Source organism: Amphiura filiformis, chromosome 13, assembly GCF_039555335.1.
Source record: "Amphiura filiformis chromosome 13, Afil_fr2py, whole genome shotgun sequence".
Classification (NCBI taxonomy): Eukaryota; Metazoa; Echinodermata; class Ophiuroidea; order Amphilepidida; family Amphiuridae; genus Amphiura; species Amphiura filiformis.
Window position 1 is genome coordinate 27,520,055 of NC_092640.1, and position 25,916 is coordinate 27,545,970.

The 25,916-nt window shown below is 36.3% G+C and overlaps 1 protein-coding gene across 1 annotated transcript; it reads left to right on the forward strand.

The window, feature by feature from the left end:
* Positions 1-10,888: 10,888 nt before the first annotated feature.
* On the forward strand, positions 10,889-24,730 carry LOC140167544 (S-adenosylmethionine-dependent methyltransferase Rv2258c-like). Its single transcript, XM_072190847.1, has 4 exons — positions 10,889-11,070; positions 11,581-11,801; positions 20,992-21,117; positions 24,171-24,730. Exons 1-4 carry the CDS (start codon positions 10,889-10,891, stop codon positions 24,728-24,730), a joined length of 1,089 nt encoding a protein of 362 aa, XP_072046948.1.
* Positions 24,731-25,916: the final 1,186 nt, after the last annotated feature.

Consider the following 25,916-nt stretch of genomic DNA (forward strand, 5'->3'; position numbering starts at 1 on the left):
AGGAGGGGGCCAAGAATTGACCCCTGTGGAACTCCGCAGGTGATATTCGTGAGAGGAGAAACTGCTTCATTAAATACCACACATTGTTTCCTATCACTGAGATAATTTCGAATCCATGTATTGGCCAGACCTCTGATACCATAATGATCGAGTTTGTTCAAGAGGATGTTGTGGTTTAAGGTATCGAATGCCTTACTGAGGTCAAGAAAAATGCCTGCAACATGATGCTTTTTATCAAGGTTTTCTGCAATTTTGCAATAAAGCTCATTAATGACCATATATGTGGATCTTTGTGGCCGGAAACCAAACTGATGAGGACTTAGAATATCATGAAGTGATATAATTACTGTAATGTTAAAAAAAGGCAACAGGGACATTAAAGTATGTAATTTAATGTTACGTGTGTGAAGGTTGTCATTCATCCAAGTAGGACTAACCACCAGTTAAAGGGGGTTGAGAGATTTCAGAATAGAGTGTGTTTTTTCTTAAAAGGCATTTTTTTCACATGAACACTTCAAAAATCCTAAACACAATTATAATTTTGATCACAAAAATGGTTACAGCTATTATTACTACAACAGAATTATTTAAAGAATATCATAGTTCGGCCTACGTGTTAAACAAGCCGTGGGAAGGACATTTGGCTTGTTTTCTAGTCCAAACATTTCCGTTACAAAAGGATATCACCAACAAATATTGCCGTTCACGGAGAAGCGTACCATGGCTTTGTATGAATAAGTTCAATGGCACAAAATTGAGCAACAAATAAATATAAACTTGAGTAATACGGGTGAAGGGGGGGGTCTTCGAAAAAAATGTCCGTGGATGTGCCGCAGGCTTTCTGATAATGACTTTCTGACATACAGCGAGTGAGTGACTGTATCAGGTCGTGATCTTTTTTACCTTTGACCTGATAACAGACTTGTAGACTCCTGAGAGTTTGAACCGGCCCCCAGGATCGCGAGGACGAGAAACCTCACGTGAACAACGCTTTAGCGAAATGTGGATATCTCAAATGGGCACTGGATAAAGCGAATCAACCTAAAACTCACAAAACGGGTGACGTGGGCGATAAACGGCCAAATAAAGCCCACGTAGTGCTACCCTACATCAAAGGTACCTCTGAAGCCATCAGAAGGACATTTAGCAATTACGGTGTTAGCGTGTTCTTTAAACCTACATGTACCCGCACACTAAGAGAAATCATTGTGTCACCCAAGGACAAGACAGAAAAGAAAGACATTACAGGTTCGGTATATTACATCCCATGCCAGGGCAAAACTGTAACCGGACAGTGCAAAGAAGCCTATATTGGTGAAACTGAACGCTCCTTAAAAACACGGTTTCAGGAACATAGGAGGCCCAGTAGTACAGCATCAGAGGTCTCAAACCACATTCACATCGAGTCTCCTGGACATTTCGTAGACTTAGATAAAGTTCACATACTCGATAGGGACAGCGGGTGGTTCCAACGTGGAGTCAAGGAAGCAGTTCACATCAAAGCCAACCAACCATCTCTCAACAAAAACGGGGGCCGGTTCAAACTCTCAGGAGTCTACGAGTCTGTTATCAGGTCAAAGGTCAAAAAGATCACGACCTGATACAGTCACTCACTTGCTGATGAAAGATGGAGTACCATCTGAAAATTCCGAAGTAGGAATTAATTCCTTGTGTTTGGATCAAAAGTTTAAATCAAAATCATGATTTATACCAACACAGATGAACTTTCATGAACGATAGCTTTGACATGTATATTTTTTTTATCAGCGAAGGGCAATATGTGACTGGACGCGGCGAATCAGCCGTAAAGTCGGCCCCGGTCAATTTTGTTTTATTTCGTGTTTAGAAAATATATACCATAAGCTTTAAAATGGTATATCATTTGACTTCAAACGATATCCAAAAGCGGGGTTATGATTTGTTGAACTCTGTTCATTCGACAATATTGTATTTTTATTGGTTCTACATGTGTCTCTTTTTCTACATTTCTGGTAATAAATATCCAACAGTCATAATTGGCAGTCATTTCAAATCATCCCCAAGTCAACGAGGTTCAGAAATATCCTCTCATTGTTCATTGTTGATTATACATACCTTGAACAGGATTTAGCCAAAGCAAGCAAAGACAAGAACTATTCGATAGAAATAGGTAGAAGGTTATTATCCTCTTCAGCAGTAGTATTATTGATTGATTTAAACAGCGTTTGATAAGATACTTGTCGCAACGAATTGATACACCTATGAATAAGACCTTCATATACATTTTACACTTTAACTCAGAATACAATTTGCCGAGTTTACGGCTGATTCGCCGCGTCCACTCACATATAGGTACGTACTCAATAGGCTGTACATTGCAAAATACAACAATATTTCATGAGTGAAATTTGCTAACAAGTATAACACACAATATTGATTTCTACACTTAGAAATAATTATGAGTACCCCCCGGGTGGTGAATTCTCAAAATGGTCTGCCAAAAATCGCTTGCCCCCTCCTTTGGTGTGCCAAAAAATCGTTGCCCCCCTTACACATTTAAATTTTTTGGTGAAGCTGAATTTAAAACCTTACATTGAACGTATATTTGCATAATTGAACGTTTTCCTACACCTTTTTATATAGGACAGATATAGAAACGATGTCCAAAATATCTGTGCCAAAAAATCCCTTGCCCCCCCCCCCCCTTCGACCTGCCAAAAATCGCTTGACCCCCCCTTTCGACCTGCCAAAATGCTTGCCCCCCTCCTTTTGGCCTGCCAAAAATCTTTACCCCCCCTCTATAACTCACCACCCCGCGGCCGGGGATACACATAATTATTGCACCACCCCTAAACAGTTTCTTGTTAGTTGTTGCAAAGCAGTTGGTTCCACACTTTCTTAAAATTAAACATTTATTTTTCCTTATACAACTGGGAAAAAAATTCGGACCCCCCCTCATTAGCTGAAAATAACATTCAGATTCCCCTCAAGCCGAGTGAAAAAAATCGAATTCACCCCTTAAATTACCCATCCCCCTGCCATAAATAACGATCGCTACCTAAAATGACCTTTGCAACCAGGTCATCACGTTATCTGCGCTTGTGACAACAAGCTCCGGGAATCAGGAAAACTGCAAAATAAAATAATTCGACAATCGCGATGTGGACTTAGATATGATTGTACGGAGATTAATTAAGTTGACCCAACTTAAATGTGGGCGTAATATGATAAAGGGAAGTCTCACGGAGACTGCGAGAGTTTGCTTATGATGTGTAAAAATTCTTCCACAAATTTCCGTACGGTCATATGTACACGTTGGGATATAGTAGCAGATTAATGAACGAGAACAAAGTTAAGTTCATTGTAATACTTTGCAACTGGCTTCCATCTGATTGTGAATTTTAACGCTATAGCTTCCGACTATAAATTATTTGAAATAATTCAATAAAGGTATTTAAGGTGAGTATTAATTGCATGAATACATGCTATTTATTTGCATTAATAGCTTAATTATCATACCATAATTCGTCAAGAACAGAGACGAGGGGCCTACCATTGAAGTCACTTGTATGACCCTCTCCTCCAGACTACACCCTCTCTGTAGAGCTGTGTTACCTCCAGTAAAGAGGATGGTGGCATATTCCAAACGCCCTGAATTACTAATCAATCATGTCGTCCATGACATACGGAACTTTTCAGGTCAAAAGTTCAGCTTATCTTCTAAGTAGGGGTGTGTGCTGGTGTGGGGTGTGTGCTGGTTTTTGCTGACAAATGAGGATACACACATGACATTCTACATTTAATCCATGGACCCAGGGCCGTCGCTAGACTGGGGATGGGTGCATAAAATTGACTGTTGTCGTCAAAACCATGTTGTCGGCAAATGTAGTGAAAGCTGTTATTGTTGGCAAATTGCAACAGTCATATAACAAATAAAAAATTTTAATCTTTAAAATGTGTTACGAAATTGTGCTGTTGTTACGTAATAGGCCTATTGTTAATGTTATAGTAGTTATTAATTTAAAAAATATTGTCTGAAAATGTTTTGGTCCAATCCCCCCCCTCAAACTTTTTAGATTCTTGAGCGCCGCCCTGGCTTTATAAAAATTGGGTCTACAATTCACATAATATTTCCGTCGGCAAAACATGCTGTACATCCCCGAATCATATTGGTCTAGCGACGCCCCTGCATGATGGACCTCTCTGCAATGGGGGCCGTCAACCATATCGTACATTATATATACCATCCGCATAAACATTTTTTTCTCGGATCGACTTGGAACGCTCGGAGAATTTTACGTGGGTACATACTACTACTACTGTGCTGAAATATCAGTAAGATCGAAGCATGTTTTGCCCAGCCAGTAGATTTTCACAAAATCCCTACTTATTTGCTATTTCTTACTGTGTAACCAGGCCCGTACGCAGGATTTTTTTTTTGGGGGTGCTGATTTTGAAAAAGTGGACTTTTTTCCAAAGGGGGGGGATTTTGTTAAAAGTGGACTTTTCCCCCAAAATTTGGACCTTTTTTGACCAAAAAACCGTAAAAACCTGATTTTTTTGCTCGCTACGCTCGCAAATTCTTAAATTTTGGGACTTTTTGTATACTTTTGCAAATTTGGGGAGGTGCGGTCGCACCCCCGCACCCCCCCCCCCCCTGCGTGCGGGCCTGTGTGTAACTCTATATAGAGAAATCAGCAGGAACAACCTAGGAAAAGTAGGCATTCATAATGACATCATATCCAATATCTTTAGGTAGTTTATTTCATCAAATAGCAAGAAATTTCACAATGTTGGACTTGTTGCGTAGATATGAACTGCAAAAGTACAAACAATACATAAGATGAATTTCGAGCAGCTCTGACTTGACCAGTGGTTATAGTGTCATGTGACGTCTGACTTGCAGTAATTTTCAAGGCCGTGTGACCTGTAAGTCAACAAATGGCTAGCCGAAAATCATATGTAATTTATTTTCGGCAATGCTGCAGTTCATATCTATGCAACAATACCAAAATTGTGAAATTTGACTGAGTAGAATTGGTGAAATGCTCCATAATGCTACCCCTACCCCTTAATATAGTAACTCAAATATCATCAATATTTACCTTACATACATGTCTTTAGTAAAAATAATGGTAACCAATTGGAGACTGCTTGCTATTTGGTGAGGGTCCAAACAAACTACCCAAAGTATTTAATATTGGCTACGATGTCATCTGATTGATCTGAATGCCTTTTCCCAGGTTGTTTCTGCTGATTTCTGTTTTTCGCTGAAATAGCAAATAAGTAGGGTTTTGTGAAAATCAACTGCCTGGGTGAAACATGCTTCGATCTTACTGATTTTACAGCGCAATAGTAGTATGTACTCCGAGACTTCCAAGTCGATCCGAGAAAAAAAAGGGTTTTTCGCCACACCCTAATACACATACACACAAAAATGCCGGAAAACGCCATCGCGTATGTGTGCAGGGCGTCACTGGCTCTGTCTGCCAGAGTGTACGACGTTCAATTTTTTCCCAAGTTCGAGTCCACTCTGTATGCCAGAATGTACGGTGTTTTTCCCCTAAGTCCAAACTAGAGCTAAGCGAGTGTAGGATGGGCCCACATTTTGATACCTCGCATATATATGTATGGTTTAAATGATCATATTACCATGTAAAAGGGTGAAGACCTGAATAATTTTGATTATAGAATTATCTGAAAGTGAAAAAACGTGTAACACAATTATTGAGAATCGAGTTATTCTCGATGTAGACTAGGTAAAGCAGTTCAAAGGCAGAGTGTACTATGTATGGCCTCTCGGCCATTGTCGGCAGAATATACACTGCACTTAACTTCTGTTTGCATTCTATAATTGAAAACATCTTAAGGGGGTACTACACCCATTGCATTTTTTTTGCATTTTTTTTGCATTTTGTGAAGAAATTAGAAAAAGAAATTGGACAAAGTGGTATAGGGGCAAATCTTCTCTTTCAATTGGTGGCATCAGTATCAATGACGCCTACATACTTCTAATGGTATAAGCCAAAAAGTGGTACATCACTGATGTTTTAAATTCACTTCATTTTGGAATGCTTACTATCAACGGATTTCGTTAAAATTTTGGATATGTGTTGCTAACACATTAGGGAAATAATGTTGATATGTAAAATGGGAATAAGTGGTCCCTGATTTCGTTTATGACTTCATGAACTTGGTGCTCCACAACTATCAAAAAACGAACCGGTTAAAATGCTTCTATTTTCAATGTTGAGCTATATTTTGTATTTTGAACTTGCGACACTATTTCACTGAAACTTAATTAAGCCATAGGTAACAGGTTACCACAACCACACTACAGCAATGTTGAAAAAGATTGTATTTTTTTGTCACCTATACCACCATATTAGGTAGTTTTCCGTAAGCTTCATTTTTGTGATTTTGGTAACTATTTTATATTTATTTGCCAAATCTATCTCAACTAGGCAATCTAAATTGTACTCACCATTTACATCCCAAGGTATTTTAGTATATCCACCTCACACATTTCCATTATATATCCAGTAACAGACAAAATATCAAAATTGATGCCTCATTATGACATGTATGATATCACAGACTATCACATGTATTCAAAATTGATGCCTGAATTTGACCTGAACCAATTGACCTATAACCTGACCTTTGATGACCTTATAGCCTTTTTTAATCTCTTTTCCTAACAACACATTATAGAAGATACATACATGGTGTAGTATTAAATTGTCTATATGGAAGAGATTAGGAGTATTTAATTTATTCAGTGCTATAATCAGTGAGTACATTTCTATAGATAGTATAACAAAGGATTTAATGTATTCTATTCATGTATTCTACTTGGACATGTTCAATAGAATAAATTATGGTTTGTTATGAAACACACATCTCAGTTACTAGGATACAGTAAACAAAAAATATAAAGGGCTAAAATGACTTACTAAAATGGTTTAAAAACACTTTGTATGTAGATATATTTTATAAGTTCATGACATGAGGTGATGAACATATTTATGTACTTTATAAATTTACAAGAAAAAAAGAAGAGGGGTACTGATGAAAATCAGGGTATTATTCCCCATTAATATTTTGTTCAATCAGCCACGTGTCAAGTGTAATGCATCGCCATATTTAATGACAGTGCTCTTGATCAAGAGGACATGGAGCTGATGTGGTCCTCCGTAACAATGAAGTCAAAGAAGATTACTCTTTGTTTTTGTCTATAAACTACCTAATGCTAACAGTGATATGATATTACAGTATCTGATTTCACACCACCAAATACAGCATGTCTCAAAAAAAATTGTGCAAGTAAAAAGCGCCCTCTTAGGCAATTAGAAAATACCGTTGTGACATGATGCTTACATTAACGTCAAGGGCGTAGTCTTAGCTCTCAAATGCCGTTTGTTTTGTTCAATTTGCTTGTTTCAATCTCGAGATATTATTATTTAACAACGAAAGGGCAAAATCACAATTGTGCCACTTTTACTAGGGAAGAGAGCTGTACATCAATGATAGTTGATGCGTCTAATGCACTCCCCTTTCGGGGCTCGTGCATTAGACGCATCATTCGCATCAACATCAGCGCGCGTGCATTATTTTGTCTAATTTCTCTCCCAACAAGTAATATAAACCTATAATGTCCGTATGCACAAAAGAGTTAGACCGGGTCTAAAGGTAGACCTGGTCTAAGTGGAATTTATTACCATGAGAAAGGACATTTTCCTTTATATTTGCTTAAGTTATTTTGTATTATTTTTAAAGATTGCATTAAAATCTTTAGATTGTGCTAGCTACTCTAGGAAGGAAATAAGAGTAAAGGACCATTCCTGGTGGAACTTAATTCCAGTTAGACCAGGTCTAACTTTAGACCCCGTCTCACTCTTTTGTGCATACGGACCTTAGTGTCTTTTAACATGTCTTGAGTGACTAGGAGAATATTTACCATGATAAAATCATTGACGTGCACATGTATTTAAATTTACAGCAGAATGTGAAATATTTATTCTTTTATTCTGTACAAAAAGATAATCATTATTCCTGCATCATGATAAAATAGTAAAAACAGTAAAAAAAAAAATTGTATTGTGTAATTGGTGCATTCTTTTGATTTCACGAAGGAACCCTTGATAAACTTGATGTTATCACTGATTTACATGTAAAGCCCTCTTCCCTAGTAAAAGTGGCACAATTGGGATTTTACCCTTTCGTCGTTAACTAAGCATATCTTGAGATTAAAACAAGCCAATTGAACAGAATAAACGGCATTTGAGAGCTAAGACTATGCCCTTGACGTTGATGTAAGCATCATGTCACAACGGTATTTTCTAATTGCCAAAGAGGGCGCTTTTCACTTGCACAATTTTTTTTGAGACAGGCTGTAGTATTATACGGTCGTGCGCCCTGAATACATTTCTCAGAAAAAACTATGGATGGCCTAAAGTAAGCATAAATATGAGCAGAAATTTGCATACCTTTGCCTAAATTTGGATTGGTCATGTTTAGTAATATCAAATAATACAGATGGGAGAGATCGAGTATCTTTTGATGATTTTAGCAGTCGTTTCTATACAGAAACACTGGCATGATTTTGTAGGTAAATTAGGTAATTCCCAAACATCACAGACTTCAAGGGCGAGTCGTAAAAAGTAATGACGGTCAACTGATATTTTTCCCAGTCAGAAGGATCAGACTAGGGCTAATTTGAACCATCATAGCTGTCGCTAAGAACTGAGTCGCTCTGGTTTGATAACCACTGCAAAAGAGTAACCAAGAAGCTTCGCTTATTCAGGAAGTTAAAAAAAACCCAAGACCAAGTAAAGCAAAAGATACGTTTACAAAAGTTAGAAAGGAGTACAATCATCAAAGAGGTAGCCAGAAGGAGCTATGACAACAAGTTGAAGAAGAACTCTAAGCAGCAAGATATCTTGGAACACTGTTATCATCCTGTCTGGTAAATCTACCAGAGTTGATATACTAGTGCTGCAGGATGAGCGTCAAGTCTACACTACATCAAAAGACAAAGCTGACAAATTTTGCCAGACCTTTGCCGCTAAATTTCAGCTTGCCAGCACAGAAGAATCTGCTCCTGAAGGTCAGCATTCAGCAACATGCTCAATTGAAAAGCTAGCCTTCAAGGTCAAAGATGTTAGAAGCTTCTCAGGAATCTGCATCCAGATAAAGCTACTGGTCCTGACGAAATTACAAGAGAGTTGCGAAGTTCCGTCCATCTACCTACCGCCCAATATTTCTGATCTGGATCATCAGCAAGGTCGTGGAGGCTGTTCCTCCTTAGAAACCAACGGATCTCGGCTATACAATTTGGATTTAGGCCACACGACAGCACAGCTGACATCCTCACCATTCTTTACCAAGAGTGGTTCAACTCCCTGGACAGACGCAACGATGTGCGTCTGATTGCCTTGGACATCGAAGGAGCATTTGACAAGGTCTGGCATAATGGTCTTTGCTCAAAACTCATGGCAAAAGGAATATCCAGTATCCAGCAAGCTGCTCGCCTAGAGTAGGAGCTACCTGACAGATCGTTCTATCAAAGTTGTCTTATCTGACCAGTCATCAAGTACTTCCTCCATCAATGCATCAGTTTCCCAGGGGTCAATATTGGACCCACTGTTGTTCTCTGTCTTCATTGATGACCTGGGGATGAGTGTGAAAGCTATAACGCAGATGATTCCAAATTGTTCTGTGAGACTGCATCTAGAGACAACCCTGACAATATCAAGAAAGAGAAATCCAGCCAAGTCTGATCACCAAGCCAGCTGAGAAGGAGGAGTTGGAGATTCTGAGAGTCACAGTCGACAGCAAGCTGACCTGGACAAAGTACATTTCTAACGTCTCGTCCAGAGCAGGACGGAAGCTGGGCGCTCTGAGTAGAGTAGCAAGCAAATTTGATGGCAAAAGCAGAGCAACCGTTTACAAGACTCAAGTTCGCAGTGTGATGGAATACGCCTCACTGTCTTGGATGAGTACCTGCGCCACCACTCTAGTAGACTCTATCCAGAGAATGGCCCTTTGAATCATAGGCGTGAGCGAAGATGTAGTACAGATCGAGCTGAACATCACATCTCATCATCAAAGACGTCAAGTGGCTACAGCAACAGTCCTCTACAAAATGCACACCAGTTTGTGCCCGTCATATCTGAAGGCACTGCTACCAAATCATTTGTAGGTAGAAGAGCTACCTGCTCCAGAGCTTGTCCATGCCTTGCCATGCTCTCACAGATCAATGGAGTAGTCGGAGACATATCTGACAACGGCGCACCATCCGTCAAGGGCAGAGTGCATAAACACCTTATTTCATGTGTCTGATGCTTTACTGTACCCCTTCACTCTTTCTGTTCCAAACTGCTGTGAACCACTGATTGCCCCCTGTGGATGTTTTTTTTATAGTGCCTAGGTGCTTAAATTAATTCCCCTCAAATTACTTCGCCCTTCCCTTCATTAAGTTACCTTCTTCTTCAATAAATACGCAAGTAGTTCTTTCCCCCACCTCTCTTAGGCTTCCCATTTGTTTTTATTAAGTCCCTCTTGTTTTTTTTGTTTTGTTTTTTATCTATAGAGTGATCACTGTCTATCCTCGTTTCATTTTTCTAGCCTTTCCTTCCCTCTTAACCCATTATTTCTAAATCTGGTGAAGATAGTATAACAGAGGACTTAGTTAAGGAACATTAATATTATTTGACTTGCCAGGAGAGTTTTGTCATGTTTTTGCTGCGAACGAGGCCCTAAATATGTTTTGGCTTTTAAAATAAGAATCCCTTTAAAATGGGATGTGCTGGGAAGCCTATATGACTAGTCTCCCAATGGCGCCTGAGGAGAGTGCCATATCAGTTATAACCAATCATCATGATTTGGTATTTCAAATTTCAGCAACATGGCGTCAACAACAGAAACAGAAGATGCCTTTACTAAGAGAATGTCTCAATTGGTGGGAGACAGCCATTTGTGTTTGTCTGTAGCATTAGGCGTTCAGACTGGACTGTTTGAAAAGATGGCGGAATGGGACGAACCAAAATCTTCTGAAGAGATTGCTCAAGCCACGGAGTCAAAAGAACGGTAAGATTATTGCTGCTTAGCCAGTTAACCTTTCAACTTTTTACTTTGACTTCCTTTCAACTCATTATTCGAAAACTTTTCAGGGACGCACCATTTGAATTCCATTGGGCCTGGAAGTTGGGGGTCAAGGCAAATTGTTTTTACGCCGACGAAGGCGTCAATTTTTTTAATACTAGGTATTGTCTTGGTGTTATTTTTGTTTTAATTTTCATGCATTGTAGGTGGGGAAAGTTTTTTCAGTGATAGTGGGTAAAGGTGTTTTTTTTTTCATGTACATGTAGTGAGGGATATTTTTTCAAAAACATCCAGCCCACCCCCTGGAAGTCAAATGGTACGTCCCTATGTTCATTTTATGATGACATATATTATGATAAATTGTTTCATTAATTAACCCTAGATTAAGGTTTCTAACAAATTAATGCAAGTATCTTCTCCTGAGTTCGAATATGTACTGAATGGTCAGTGAGTTTATTTTGAATAAAAACAATTTGTTCACTTGTTAAAATGCAGCTACGTTAGGGAGTGGCTTGGAGCTATGGTCACAGGCAGTATTGTTGAATTATCAACAGATTCCTCAGGAGTGGATCGATTCTTGCTACCACCATGTCGTCGTAATGCATTAACAAGAGCAGGGGCTACAGATAGTAGCACTCATTATTCACTGGCTATTCCTGCTCTGGCGGAAGTATTTGGAAAAATTGTAAACTGCTTCAAGAAAGACGGACCAAAAGGTATGGTCAGATTACACTTGTTTAAATGGGCACCACTACCAACACCACACCGCCCTCACCACCAACACACCATCACCATCCCCCCACTACAACCTCCACATGCACCACCATTATCATTGGGCTATTTTAGAAAATAAATACACACCCCCCTATAGAGAAGAAACTTTTCAATAAACGAAATGGCTGGATTTCCAAGTTTGCTTTCTGAAAATATGACGGGAATTCCAGTTGCCAATGTTATCGGAGATGCAGTTAAGGGATCTGGAATGAGCGTTTTGAGCGTTTCGACGGTATTTTTTGTGGGACATGAGAGCACAACAGACATATCGAATTGCATTCTGAATACGAAGAATGTCTTTCTGATATCAAATAATTTTCATTTTTTGAAATTCACGATATGATACAAATTTTATAACAAATTAAAAAAATTTGATATTTTTCACATTTTTGATATAACAGTCCTCGAAGTAAATTTTATAAATCTAATGATTTATTCTTAAAGTGTATGTAGCTGGGAGGAAAAGCCGACGATCAATTGAAAATTTTGACCTTTCATATTGAAGATGTGGATTTTTTTCCCAAAAAGACCTAATTGTTTTGGTGTTTTGGGAAAAAAATTCATATCTTCAATACGAAAGGTCAAAATTTTCAATTGATCGTCGGCTTTTCATCCCACCAACATACACTTTAAGTATAAATGATCAGATTTATAAAGTTTACTTCGAGTACTGTTAAATATCAAAGATATCAATTTTTAATCATTTGCCATAATAGTACAGGAGCAGCAACCTCAAAAAAATGACTTCGTTCATCCCCCACTACATACAAGGTTTGACACCATAGGTAGTTAGTATGGACCCTCTAGATCACTGCTAGGTAGGTAGTGGACTCAAATTGTGGTATCACTTTTTTTTTACAGGTCATTTTATGTATGGACGTATAATCGCATAAAATCACAAAAAATAGGACAAAATTAAGGGGTAGGGGAGATATAAATTCCCATAACTCAACTTTTACTCATAATAATGAATTTATTTTGGTATGAATATGTAGCTAATTGATTGTTCTAATTGCCTAGTATTATTTGAAAGCAAACCTAGGTTTCATTTGATCATGATTGGAAGTGGCCAGTCCATACACTAGTGAAAAATCAGATTTTTCACAACAATGCGTAGGGTGGGTGTTTTTGTGACATTGGCTTCAAATTTTACTATTGTGCCAATTTCTGTTTTCAAAATTAATCAAGTTTCCATTTTTTAATTTTGTTTTTAATATCAAGCATATCTAGGCAAACTTTAATGTTATGGTTCAAATATTTATGTATGTGCATGTTTGCTTGCATGTTGGTTTGTGTTTTGTGGGTTTGGGGGGGGTGGGTGGGTATGTGGGTGTGGGTGCGGGGTGTGTATAGGGTTCAGGGTTGGGGTGTTTTACATGTCTTAATATGTCACTCAGCTGAACTATATAAGTTCTATTAACAAAATTTGTTTGGTAAGTTGCCATTCATGTATTAATTTGAATATTTATATGTGCGGGGTGAGATCAACCGCTGTTTGTCAGGAAAATAGACTGAAAATGTAAAAAAATAGTTACTTTTCCACATGTAGCAGCGTGTGTAACAATATTAAGGGGTAGGGGAAATATAAACCATCATAACTCAACTTCAACTCATGATAATGAATTAATTTTGGAATTAACATGTATCTAATTGATTGTTCAAACGTGTTAGTATTATTTTAAAGCAAGGCAAACATTAATTGTCAGGTAGATAGCCATAAAATGTGAGAAAAGGTTACTTTTCTATGTATAACCATGTCAAATATGGCATTATTAAGGTGGTTCGAAAGGCAAGGTTTAGGGAAATCATGAATTCCAACATTTTTGCAAATATCTCCAAAACCTTTCATGATACAATCTCAAGTGAGTTTGTGCTTATGTAGGGATATGTTGGCCATGTTATGAAGGTAATAAAACCGTTGCCATGGTAACCAAGCAGTCGCTATTGGCTTCTGACCAATCACATTCAAAGTTGGTTTTTTCCTGTTTTTTCGCAAATCACTTAATTTTTCCCAATAGAAGTATACTCACATGTTGAGTCATGTTCCTGCACACCTCCACTGATTTTCCCGTAAAAAGTTTGTAAGTAATATGGAATTTTTGGCCAAAAAACGAAAATTTCACTTTGACCCCCCCTCCACTGGGATTTTTTTGGGGGGAAAATCAGTGGAGGTGTGCAGGAACATGACTCAACATGTGAGTATACTTCTATTGGGAAAAATGAAGTGATTTGCGAAAAAACAGGAAAAACCCAACTTTGAATGTGATTGGTCAGAAGCCAATAGCGACTGCTTGGTTACCATGGCAACGGTTTTATTACCTTCATAACATGGCCAACATATCCCTACATAAGCACAAACTCACTTGAGATTGTATCATGAAAGGTTTTGGAGATATTTGCAAAAATGTTGGAATTCATGATTTCCCTAAACCTTGCCTTAGGGGAAATAAAAACCACCATAACTCAACCTTTACTCATAATAATGAATTCAATTTGGTATCAACACGTAGCTAATTGATTGTTCTAACTTGCCAGTATTATTTTTAACAGAAAAACCATAAGATAGACATAAAATATGATAAAAATGTTAATTTTCCAATGTGTAACAGCGTAAAATTTGACAATATTAAAGGTTAGGGACGTACAAACCAACGTTGATATTCCATGTCTAACAGCGTAAAATATGACAATATTAAGGGTAGGGGACATACAAATCACCAAACTCAAGTTTTACTGATGAAAATGAATTCATTTTGGTATCAATATGTAGCTATTTGATAGTTCTAACTTTCTAGTATTATTTTAAAAGCAAAAAAGTCATTAGTTGTCCGGTAGATAGACATAAAATGTATGAAAATGTTAATATTCAATGTCTAACAGCGTAAAATATGACAATATTAAGGGGTAAGGGGACATACAAATCACCCAAACTCAAGTTTTACTGATGAAAATTAATTCATTTTGGTATCAATATGTAGCTATTTGATTGTTCTCATTTTCTGGCATTATTTTAAAAGCAATTAAATCATTAGTTGTCAGGTAGTTAAACATACAATATGAAAAAAATGTTGATATTCCATGTCTAACAGCGTAAAATATGACAATATTAAGGGGTAGGGGACATACAAATCACCAAAACTCAAGTTTTACTGATGAAAATGAATTCATTTTGGTATCAGTATGTAGCTATTTGATAGTTCTAACCTTCTAGTATTATTTTAAAAGCAATTAATCCATTAGTTGTCCGGTAGATAGACATAAAATGTATGAAAATGTTAATATTCAATGTCTAACGGCGTAAAATATGACAATATTAAGGGGTAGGGGACATACAAATCACCAAAACTCAAGTTTTACTGATGAAAATGAATTCATTTAGGTATCAATATGGTAGCTATTTGATAATTCTAACCTTTTAGTATTATTTTAAAAGCAATTAATCCATTAGTTGTCCAGTAGATAGACATAAAATGTATGAAAATGTTATGATATTCAATGTCTAACAGCGTAAAATATGACAATATTAAGGGTAAGGGGACATACAAATCACCCAAACTCAAGTTTTACTGATGAAAATGAATTCATTTTGGTATCAATATGTAGCTATTTGATAGTTCTAACTTTCTAGTATTATTTTAAAAGCAATTAAGTCATTAGTTGTCCGGTAGATAGACATAAAATGTATGAAAATGTTAATATTCAATGTCTAACAGCGTAAAATATGACAATATTAAGGGTAAGGACATACAAATCACCCAAACTCAAGTTTTGCTGATGAAAATTAATTCATTTTGGTATCAATATGTAGCTATTTGATTGTTCTCATTTTCAGGCATTATTTTAAAAGCAATTAAACCATTAGTTGTCAGATAGTTAAACATACAATATGAAAAAAATGTTGATATTCCATGTCTAACAGCGTAAAATATGACAATATTAAGGGGTAGGGGACATACAAATCACCAAAACTCAAGTTTTACTGATGAAAGTGAATTCATTTTGGTATCAATATGTAGCTATTTGATAGTTCTAACTTTCTAGTATTATTTTAAAAGCAATTAAGCCATTAGTTGTCCGGTAGATAGGCATAAAATGTATGAAAATGTTAATATTCAATGTCTAACAGCGTAAAATATGACAATATTAAGGGGTAATGAGACATACAAATCACCCAAACTCAAGTTTTACTGATGAAAATGAATTCATGTTGGTATCAATATGTAGCTATTTGATAGTTCTAACTTTCTAGTATTATTTAAAAGCAATTAATCCATTAGTTGTCCGGTAGATAGACATAAAATGTATGAAAATGTTATGATATTCCATGTCTAACAGCGTAAAATATGACAATATTAAGGGGTAAGGGGACATACAAATCACCAAAACACAAGTTTCACTGACGAAAATGAATTCCATTTTTGTATCAATATGTAGCTATTTGATTGTTCTCATTTTCTGGCATTATTTTAAAAGCAATTAAGTTTCCCACGAGGGGTTGAAGGTCATAATGGGGCCAATACTAAAAAAATGATCCTATCATGTTGTAATGTTGTAATCTCAAATTGTTCCTCTCATCGCTAAGAATTAAAAAAAAAGACAATTGTCATAGTTCTACGAAGCTTAGTTCAGGGGTTATAACGTCGAATATATCAAAAATATCATAAAGGTCAAATTTTAAAAATGGTCCAATTGCACCAATTAACGTAAGAAACCTCAATCGAATACTACATTCAAATTTTGGTGCAACGATTTGTATTCCCGTGTTCCCTTCACAGTTAATAAGTTGAGTTATGGTAATATTTCCCCTACCCAGTCTTTTGCGATGAAATTTTTTTTTTTTTTTCCCCTCCCCCTTACAAGACTAGTGTGTGTCAACGGTCCCTTACGCTGCTAGATATAGAAAATGACTTCTTCTGACAGTTTCTGTGTATGTACCTGACAACTAATGATCGCTTTGTTTATAGAAAGTTAGAACAGCCAATCAGATACATTTTGATACCAAGATAAATTCATTTTCATGAGTAAAAGTTGAGTTATGGCAGTTATAAATCTCCCCTACCCCTTAATATTGTCATTTTACGCTGTTAGACATAGAAAATTTACCTTTTCCTCACAGTTTCTGTATATCTGCCTGACAAATAATGGTCGCTTTGCTTTAAAATAATACTAGAAAGCTAGACCAATCACTTGGATATATTTTGATACCAAGATGAATTAATTTTCATGAGTAAATGAGTTATGGCAGTTTACATTTCCCCTACCCCATAATACTGTCATATTTATGCTGTTAGACATAGAAAACGTACCTTCTTATCACAGTTTCTGTGTAACTACCTGACAACTAATGATTGCTTTGCTTTATAATAATACTAGACAGTTAGAACAACCAATTAGATACATTTTGATACCAAGATGAATTCATTCTCATGAGTAAATATTGAGTTATGGCAGTTTATATGTCCTCTACCCCTTAATATTGTCATATTTAAGCTGTTAGACATAGAATATTTACCTTTTCCTCACAGTTACTGTGTATCTACCTGACAACTAATGATCGCTTTGCTTTGAAATAATACTAGAAAGTTAGAACAACCACTTAAATACATTTTGATACCAAGATGAATTCATTTTCATGAGTAAAAGTTGAGTTATGGCAGTTATAAATTTCCCCTACCCCTTAAGGGATCTAGAATGAGCGTTTATGGCGTTTCGATAGTATTTTTTGTGGGACATGAGAGCACCTCAGACGTATCGAATTGCATTCTAAATACGAAGCATGTCTTTCTGATATCAAATAATTTTCATTTTTGAAAATCACGATATAATACAAATTTTATGACAAATTATAAAAATTTGATATTTTTCAAATTTTGATATATAACAGTCCTCGAAGTAAATTTTATAAATCTAATGATATATTCTTAAAGTGTATGTAGCTGGGAGGAAAAGCCGACGATCAATTGAAAATTTTGACCTTTCATATTGAAGATATGGATTTTTTCCCAAAAGACCTAATGTTTTTTGGTGTTTTGGGAAAAAAAATCCATATCTCCAATACGAAAGGTCAAAATTTTCAATTGATCGTCGGCTTTTCATCCCACCTACATACACTTTAAGTATAAATCATCAGATTTATAAATTTGACTTCGAGTACTGTTAAATATCAAAAATATCAATTTTTAATGATTTGCCATAAAATGTGTATTACATTGCGAATTTCAAAAAGTCAAAATTATTTGATATCAGAAGGACATCCTTCGTATTCAGAATGCAATTCGATATGTCTGATGTGCTCTAATGTCCCACAATAAATACTGTCCAAACGTTCATACCCCACCCCTTAATATTGTCATTTTACGCTGTTAGACATAGAACATTTACCTTTTCCTCACAGTTTCTGTATATCTGCCTGACAAATAATGATTGCTTTGCTTTAAAATGATACTAGAAAGTTAGAACAATCACTTAGATACATTTTGATACCAAGATGAATTCATTTTCATGAGTAAAAGTTGAGTTATGGCAGTTTATATTTCCCTACCCTTAATATTGTCATATTTACGCTGTTAGACATAGAAAACGTACCCTTTTCTCACAGTGTCTGTGTATCTACCTGACAACTAATGGTCGCTTTGCTTTAAAATAATACTAAAATTTAGAACAATCAATTAGATTTACATATTGAATTGAATTCAATAGAATTTAATACCAAGATGAAGTCAATATCATGAGTAAAATATTGAGTTCGGATGATTTATTTTCCCCTACCCCTTAATATTTTTCTATGTTATGCTGATATACGAGTGAAATCAGTTTTTGTTGGGTTTTTTGGGGTTTTTTCTAAACATTGTTTGTCTTTTTCCCAGTGGTTACTCACGTCCTACACATAAATATTCAAAATATTACATCAATGGAAACTTGTTGTATTGTTGTTGGATTTTGTAAATGGAAGTTGGTGCAGTGTACATGTAGTGACATATTAAGATATGTACACACACACCCCTCCCCTCACCCCCACACATACCCTATGTACACCCAGCACCCCACACACACCTCGTCCCACAGACACCCCCAACGAACTCATACATATTATAATGCTTGGAACTGTTACAATAATGTTTCCCTTGATATGCTTAACATTAAAAACAAAACAAAACATTGAAATTTAAATTAAAAAATTAAAAATGGAAACTGAATCAATTTTGAAAATATAAAGTGGTATAGTTGTGAGATTTGAGGCCAATGTCAAACTTTACACATATGGTTTAAAAAATTAGATTACCACTCATTTATGGACTATATACTTCCAAATATGCTCAAATGAAACCTGTTTTTGTTTAAAAATAATACTAGAAAGTTAGGAAAATCATTTAGCTACATATTGATACCAAAATGAATTCAAAATCACGAGTAAAAGTTGAGTTCTTGGAGTTTATATCTCCCCTACCCCTTAATTTTGTCCTATTTTTGTGATTTTATGCGATTATACGTCCATACATAAAATGACCTGTAAAAAAAAGTGATACCACAATTTGAGTCCACTACCTACCTAGCAGTGATCTAGAGGGTCCATACTAATTACCTATGGTGTCAAACCTTGTATATAGTGGAGGGTGAACCAAGTCCTTATTTAGGCCCCTTGTGGGATCTTGCTCCTGGACTATAAAATGTGTATTACATTGCGAATTTCAAAAAATCAAATTATTTGATATCAAAAGGATATGCTTCGTATTCAGAATGCAATTCGATATGTCTGATGTGCTCTAATGTCCCACAATAATACTGTCCAAACGTTCATACCCCATCCTTTAAGGGCTCGGATAGCCACATTTTCACGTGTTTTGTTGTGGGACCTGAATGCACATCAGGCATATAGAATTGCATTTTGAATAAGAGGCATATCCTTCACGATAAAATTCAAATCCTAATGCAAATGATAAAAAATTTATATTATAGAAATTTAACAGTCCGCGAAGTAAATTTTATAAGTGTATCTAGCTGGGATGAAAAGCCGTCAATCATAGGTAAATTTTGAACTATACGTATTGAAGATATAGATTTTCCCCAAAACACCAAAATATGTATTTTCAATTGATGGTCAGCTTTTCTTCCCAGCCATACTCTAAGTACATTATCATAAGATTTATAGAGCTAAATATCAAAAATTAAAAATATCAAATTTTAGTAATTTGCCCTAAACTTGTATTATATCGCAAATTTCATTAAACCTAAATTGTTTGTTATCAGAAGGACATTCCTTGTATTCAGAATACAATTCGATATGTGTGATGTGCTATCAGGTTCCACAAAAATACTGTACTATTCGATTCCTTAAGTGAATGAAAATCACGAAAATGTCCAAAATGAGCTCTCAAATAAGATTTCCGATTTTGAAATGTTTTTCTGCTAGATTTTTCGCCTTTGGATACTTTAAAAGCGATCACGACTGGATAAAAAAAGGCACGAAATCCGAACTCCTCTATTAGGGGTGTTTTCTGGAATCTCCCGTTATCACACTTTTATTTGAATTGTTCTTCATCTCCTACTTCGTCCTCCTCTTTTTCTCTTTTAATATCTGCTCATTTCGTTTGCTTGTTGCTATCGTTGCTTTTTCCTTTGCTGTTGCTTCTCTTAATCATGTACATTATCCATTGATGTGCAAAAATGTGTTTCATTCTCTCTGTATTTTAAATGCTAGAACGTATTATTGAATATTCAAAATATCTTTGATTGTGTTCATGTATTTTATGCTTGTAAATTATTCAGCGCCTTGAGATTTTAATGTAATGCGCTTTATAAGAATAAAATATTATTATTATTATCATTTATCATCTTTGCCGTCTTAATATCATTTTGATTCTCATTTTCATTTTTCCTATGTTTTGTTTCGCCTACTTCTTTTTCTTTCACTTGTTCGTCTTTCCTTTCCCTTTATTCTCTTCTGTACTTATCTCCCCTTCTTTCTCCGCCTCTCCTGTTCGTCTTCATTTTTCTGCTTTCCCCTATTTTGGTAAAACATTATCTTTACTATTCTAATCTGTTAGCCTTTGAACACAGACGTTTTCGTTACGTTATGTTATATTTACGTTAATATTACAAGTTGTATGATATACCTGTATTTTCTTATCACAGGAGTATCCTATTCAGACTATAGTGATGTACTCTGGATAGCATTAGGCGGCTCGACGGAGGCCAAATACAAGAAACACCTTGTGGCTGATGTTTTACCAGCAGTACCAGGCATGACAGAGGCACTTGGTAGGTCACCCACACTTATGTCCCGAATAAAGCCCGAATTTGTTCCGAAAATAAATCGGCAGCACTAGGCATGCGACCATGAGTTCGGGTATTGTAGTTTTGCTAATTTTGAATCGAGAGGGAATGCTTGTGATCACATTAGGCGGAGGTGCCGTATTTAGCGTTAGATTTGGATATTTAATTATTTTCTTTATTTTCCCCCGGGTATATTGCATCAAATTCATCAAGCATGTAAGGGATTTCCCCATCCTGTTGAAGCAATGTGCAATGCTACTAATTCAAAGTTTAAGAAATCGCACAGATGAAATACACTTGCCACCACCTATGTAGCTATGATCACCCTGCTGACAAAAAAGTAGGATTGTGAAAAGTAATTTGCAATTTTGAAACTCTATAGTTAATATAAACGCATTTAGGGCTAACTTTTATAACGCTGACAATATACATAGGCCCATCCGAGCAGTTGTCATGACATATTATTACCTTCACGACCCATTATTCAAAATAGCGCACTGTGATTTGTTGAAACACGTCAAGTGAAAGACACATTGGTGGTGCTCGGTGGAAGACCTTAAATTAATACAATCAATACCTCAATTTGGTGTGACATGTATCTCATTTTGATAGCGCCAGTTGAACACCTTTTAAACCAATCAATAATCCTATTGTTAAAGAGGATAATAAGCTTCTACCGTACACACAGAAATTTTTTTACACAGGTTATGTAAAAAATATACATAACATTAGGTAGCATATGAACTCCCAAACAAATAGGTATTTTTTTACATAACCATGAATTATGTAAAAATAACATAGCAGATAAGTAAAAAAATACTATGGCTATTAAGTAAAATATTTACATAACTTTTATGTAGAATTTTTTACCTCGGCTATATAGGTATTTTACTACATAATTGTTATGTATTTTTTACACAACTTATGTAAAACATACATAACATTTATGTAGCATATGAACCCCATAACAAATAGGTATTTTTCACACAACCTTAATTAAATTTGTAAAAAAAAACATACCAGTTAAGCAAAAAAAATACTTCATTATTAGGTAGGATTGGGGCTTTCTTTCTTTCTTTCTGTTTTATTTTATGCTGAAACATAATTCATGATAGATTTGAAGTCATCAGATCTTGGTCAACTGTCAGATTCGTTCAACAATACAATTTCATGCATGAAGTAGTTTTATTTTGTTTTTTTTTTTTTTTTTATCAGTTCAACCCGCTATAGTGAATGTTCAATGTAATTTGTAAAGCATTTCTCTCTCGCATGTATTACATGTACGATACAATGCTATAATAATACACTAAGCCACTGAAATGCTTCAAGCCTAATTCCCATTGGTACTGTAGGACTACCTACCAAAGTCATTTCAATGCATTATCACGTCTACACCGTATTACATCGCTATCTATCTCAAAACACACATTGCTATACCATGTATACACGCAGTGTCCGGGCGCAGTATACAGAACGTACAGTATCGTACTGTAATGAATGTCGTAGCACGTAATCATGATCGCGGCAATACGTACGCTGCAATGTCAATTCCAATGTAGATAAATCTAGTAAATGAACCCATAAATAGCCATTTTTAATGTCTCAAAGATATCCATACATGAGCTTATCGAACGAATCTCCAGTTTGGTTCCAACTTATGACTTCGAAACCTACCTATTTGAATGATGTTTCAGGAGGCATGCGCTACACGATCACATACACGTCGTGTCCGCCATGATTGCTTTCGGTCGGCGCTATATTCTTACCTGAAATAGGTAAAAACTACATAAACTCGGCAAAATATCTGGCCAATGTATGTTTTGCCTTTCGAATAGGTGCATTTTAAAATTACATAACAACTGGTAAAACATTTTGATGAAATTTTACTTAACCTGTGTAAAAAATTGTCGAAATTATACACAACATCATTATACTTGGTATTTTTTTACATAATGAAGGTCCGATTTTTCTGTGTGTACGTCTATAGAGTTTTTCAATAGCTCTATTCTTTGTTTGCTTTGGCTAAATGGCTAAATCCTGTTCAAGCGGTGGGTTACAAAGCATTATATTTTGTCTAGGTATGTATAACCAACAATTAACAATGAGAGGACATTCCTGAACATCGTTGACTTGAGGATGATTTGAAATAACCGCTAATTATGACTGTTTGATATTTATTACCAGTAATGTGTAAAAAGAGAACACGTAGAACCGAAAAAGGTTTACCGTTTTGTTGAAGGAGCAAAGTTCAACAAACCATAACCCCGCTTCTGGATATCGTTTGATGTCAAATGATACATGATGTATATTTTCTAAACACGAAATAAAACAAAATTGACCGGGCCGAAGTTACGGCTCATTCGTGGTGTACGGTCACATATGTGGGGACACCTGGACCTATTAATGCCAATACCATTGCCATTAAGTTTCATTTACAAAATGAAATTTATGTAAGTATGAGTGTCAAGCCCGGTTCCGGCACTCCTTGTATCTTGGGTACTCATGCTCGTCAGAAATTTCCCGAAATTAGAGGGTATTTTGAGGTATAACGCGATTCGCGAAACACAAAAATGGGGTCATTATTCAAACCACTTATTCTCGAAATTAAAAAAGGTGCTCTTCATTTACGAATCACTAGTATAAATCATCGTGGTTTCATTATTCTTCATTTACCAAGCCCATGCACAAATCATCTCATTTTCAATCATCCGTTTGGCGCACATGACATCAAATCACATCAACTATACGATGCATACATTCACTGGTACCGTGTATCATACGTATCCTACGTGTTTCCGTCAGAAAGGGGTATATTAGAAATATCGTTCGCGTATTGAAGGGGCGGGCACTGTTGAAGGGTAAAACATTCATGAAATCGCTAAAAAGGGGTGTTTTTATCCTGAAAACTTCGCGAATTGAGATGCAAAACGGTGTTTTCAAAGTTCACCGACGAGCATGAGTACCTGCGGATACACGGAGTGCCGGAAAACATGGTAAAATACACTTAGAACGAACTAAATTTGTATCTACTTTCTCAGAATCCGGAGCCAGTGTTTTGGACATTGGCTGTGGCACCGGCGCAACCAGTACACTTCTTGCAGCTGCCTTTCCGAATAGCACTGTTCTGGCAGTGGACATAAGTGATAAAGCGCTTGAAATCATACAAGCGAAAGTTCTGAAACAGAACCTTAATAACATCACCGTAGCGAAACAAGACGCGTGTAAACTTCCATCAGACTGGGCTGGAAAGTTTGACTTTGTCTTGGCTAATGATGTGGTCCATGATAGTGCCCAGCCGGGAGACATATTACGCTGCTGCTACGATGTGCTGAAGACTGATGGTACATTCGTTATGAACGATATCTACACCCATAGCTCAATGGCTAAGAATATCCAGTTCCCATATGCACCTCTGGTTTACAACTTCAGTGTTTTTCATTGTATGCCCGTATCCTTAAATGAAGATGGTATGGGATTAGGTACAGCCTGGGGTATTGAAAAAGCGGAAGAAATGATAAGAGCTGCAGGGTTTACAGAGGTCCAGTTAACACGATGCCCAACGGATATGGACGCGATGTTTGTATGTAAAAAGACCTAGAGTCATAGGTGGTTGGTAATGGTATACTACAGGGTGTCCCCCAAAAAAGAGAATCCTCATTGCGCTCTAGTTTTCTTCTATTTCTGAAAAGTTGATGAAATATGTTTTGGCATGTAAAGAAATCTTTAACAGTTAGCTTTGATAAACCAAAACAATTATTTCAATCGGCTCACAACTTTTGAAGATAATGTTATTTTAAAGAAATATACCCGTTTTTCACTCTGTCCACGGAGGTGGTTTGGCTACTTCAAGATTGAAAAGGAGTACACGTACCATGCACGAGTATCAAACATTTCTCAATGAAAACTTTATAAAATAACTTTATTCAGAGAATGGCCTTTACGGGAGGGTTTATGGGCTATAGACTTTGTTGAGTGTAGGTAAAATGGATGCGGAATGGGACTTCCTTTGCTTTACTTGCAATTACTTATTTTTTCTTGGTTATTTATGCCTTTTTGCTTTATTATGTTTCTTACTTTCTTACTTTGTTGTTTCTTGCTTTCTTTTTATTAACAACATAAGTAATTTCACTTTTTAGGATAAAAGGTAGCCCTGATAAGGGCTGTTTGGTTTGTCTTTGGTTCTTCTGAAGTGAGTAAGTGAGTTGTACTGTGCTGCTCTGCCCTCTACCTGGTTGCCTCCTTGGCAATTGCGTTGCGTACCATTCTTGTGTGCCGGATACTTTCGAATGCAGCAGTAATACGTTTGCGAAGATCTTGGATTTGCCACACAGGAAGAAATCAAGTGGTGTGAGGTCTGGTGATCTTGCTATGCCACTCCACAGCATGACCCATCCCAACCACTCTGTTTGCTATCCGTGGACAGAGTTAAAAAGGGCATTTCTTTAAAAGTTGTGAGCCGATTGAAATAATTGTAGTTTATTAAAGCTAACGATTAAAGGCTTCTTTACATACCAAAATATATTTGATCAACTTTTCAGAAATAGGAGAAAAAGAGGGCGCAATGAGGGTTTTTTCTTTTTTGGGGGGACACCCTGTATGACTGACTAAATCCTGCTGATACCTTATTTCAACAATCGGTATTTTGTGTATATAATGTATACTAAACAATAAGTGTACGGTAATTACATCACAAATTGGGGAGGAAAGTGTACATCGCAAATAAAAATTCCCTTTAAAAGGGAAGGTCTGCCTCAATGTAGAAGAGGTCTTGTAATTAGATTGGG

What these genes read in the sequence shown, in the direction of transcription:
- LOC140167544 (XM_072190847.1), top strand. Translation starts at nt 10,889, where the DNA reads ATGGCGTCAACAACAGAAACAGAAGATGCCTTTACTAAGAGAATGTCT. An exon ending in GCCACGGAGTCAAAAGAACG is followed by an intron (nt 11,071 to 11,580) that starts GTAAGATTATTG and finishes GTTAAAATGCAG; the next exon opens with CTACGTTAGGGAGTGGCTTG. An exon ending in AGGCATGACAGAGGCACTTG is followed by an intron (nt 21,118 to 24,170) that starts GTAGGTCACCCA and finishes CTACTTTCTCAG; the next exon opens with AATCCGGAGCCAGTGTTTTG.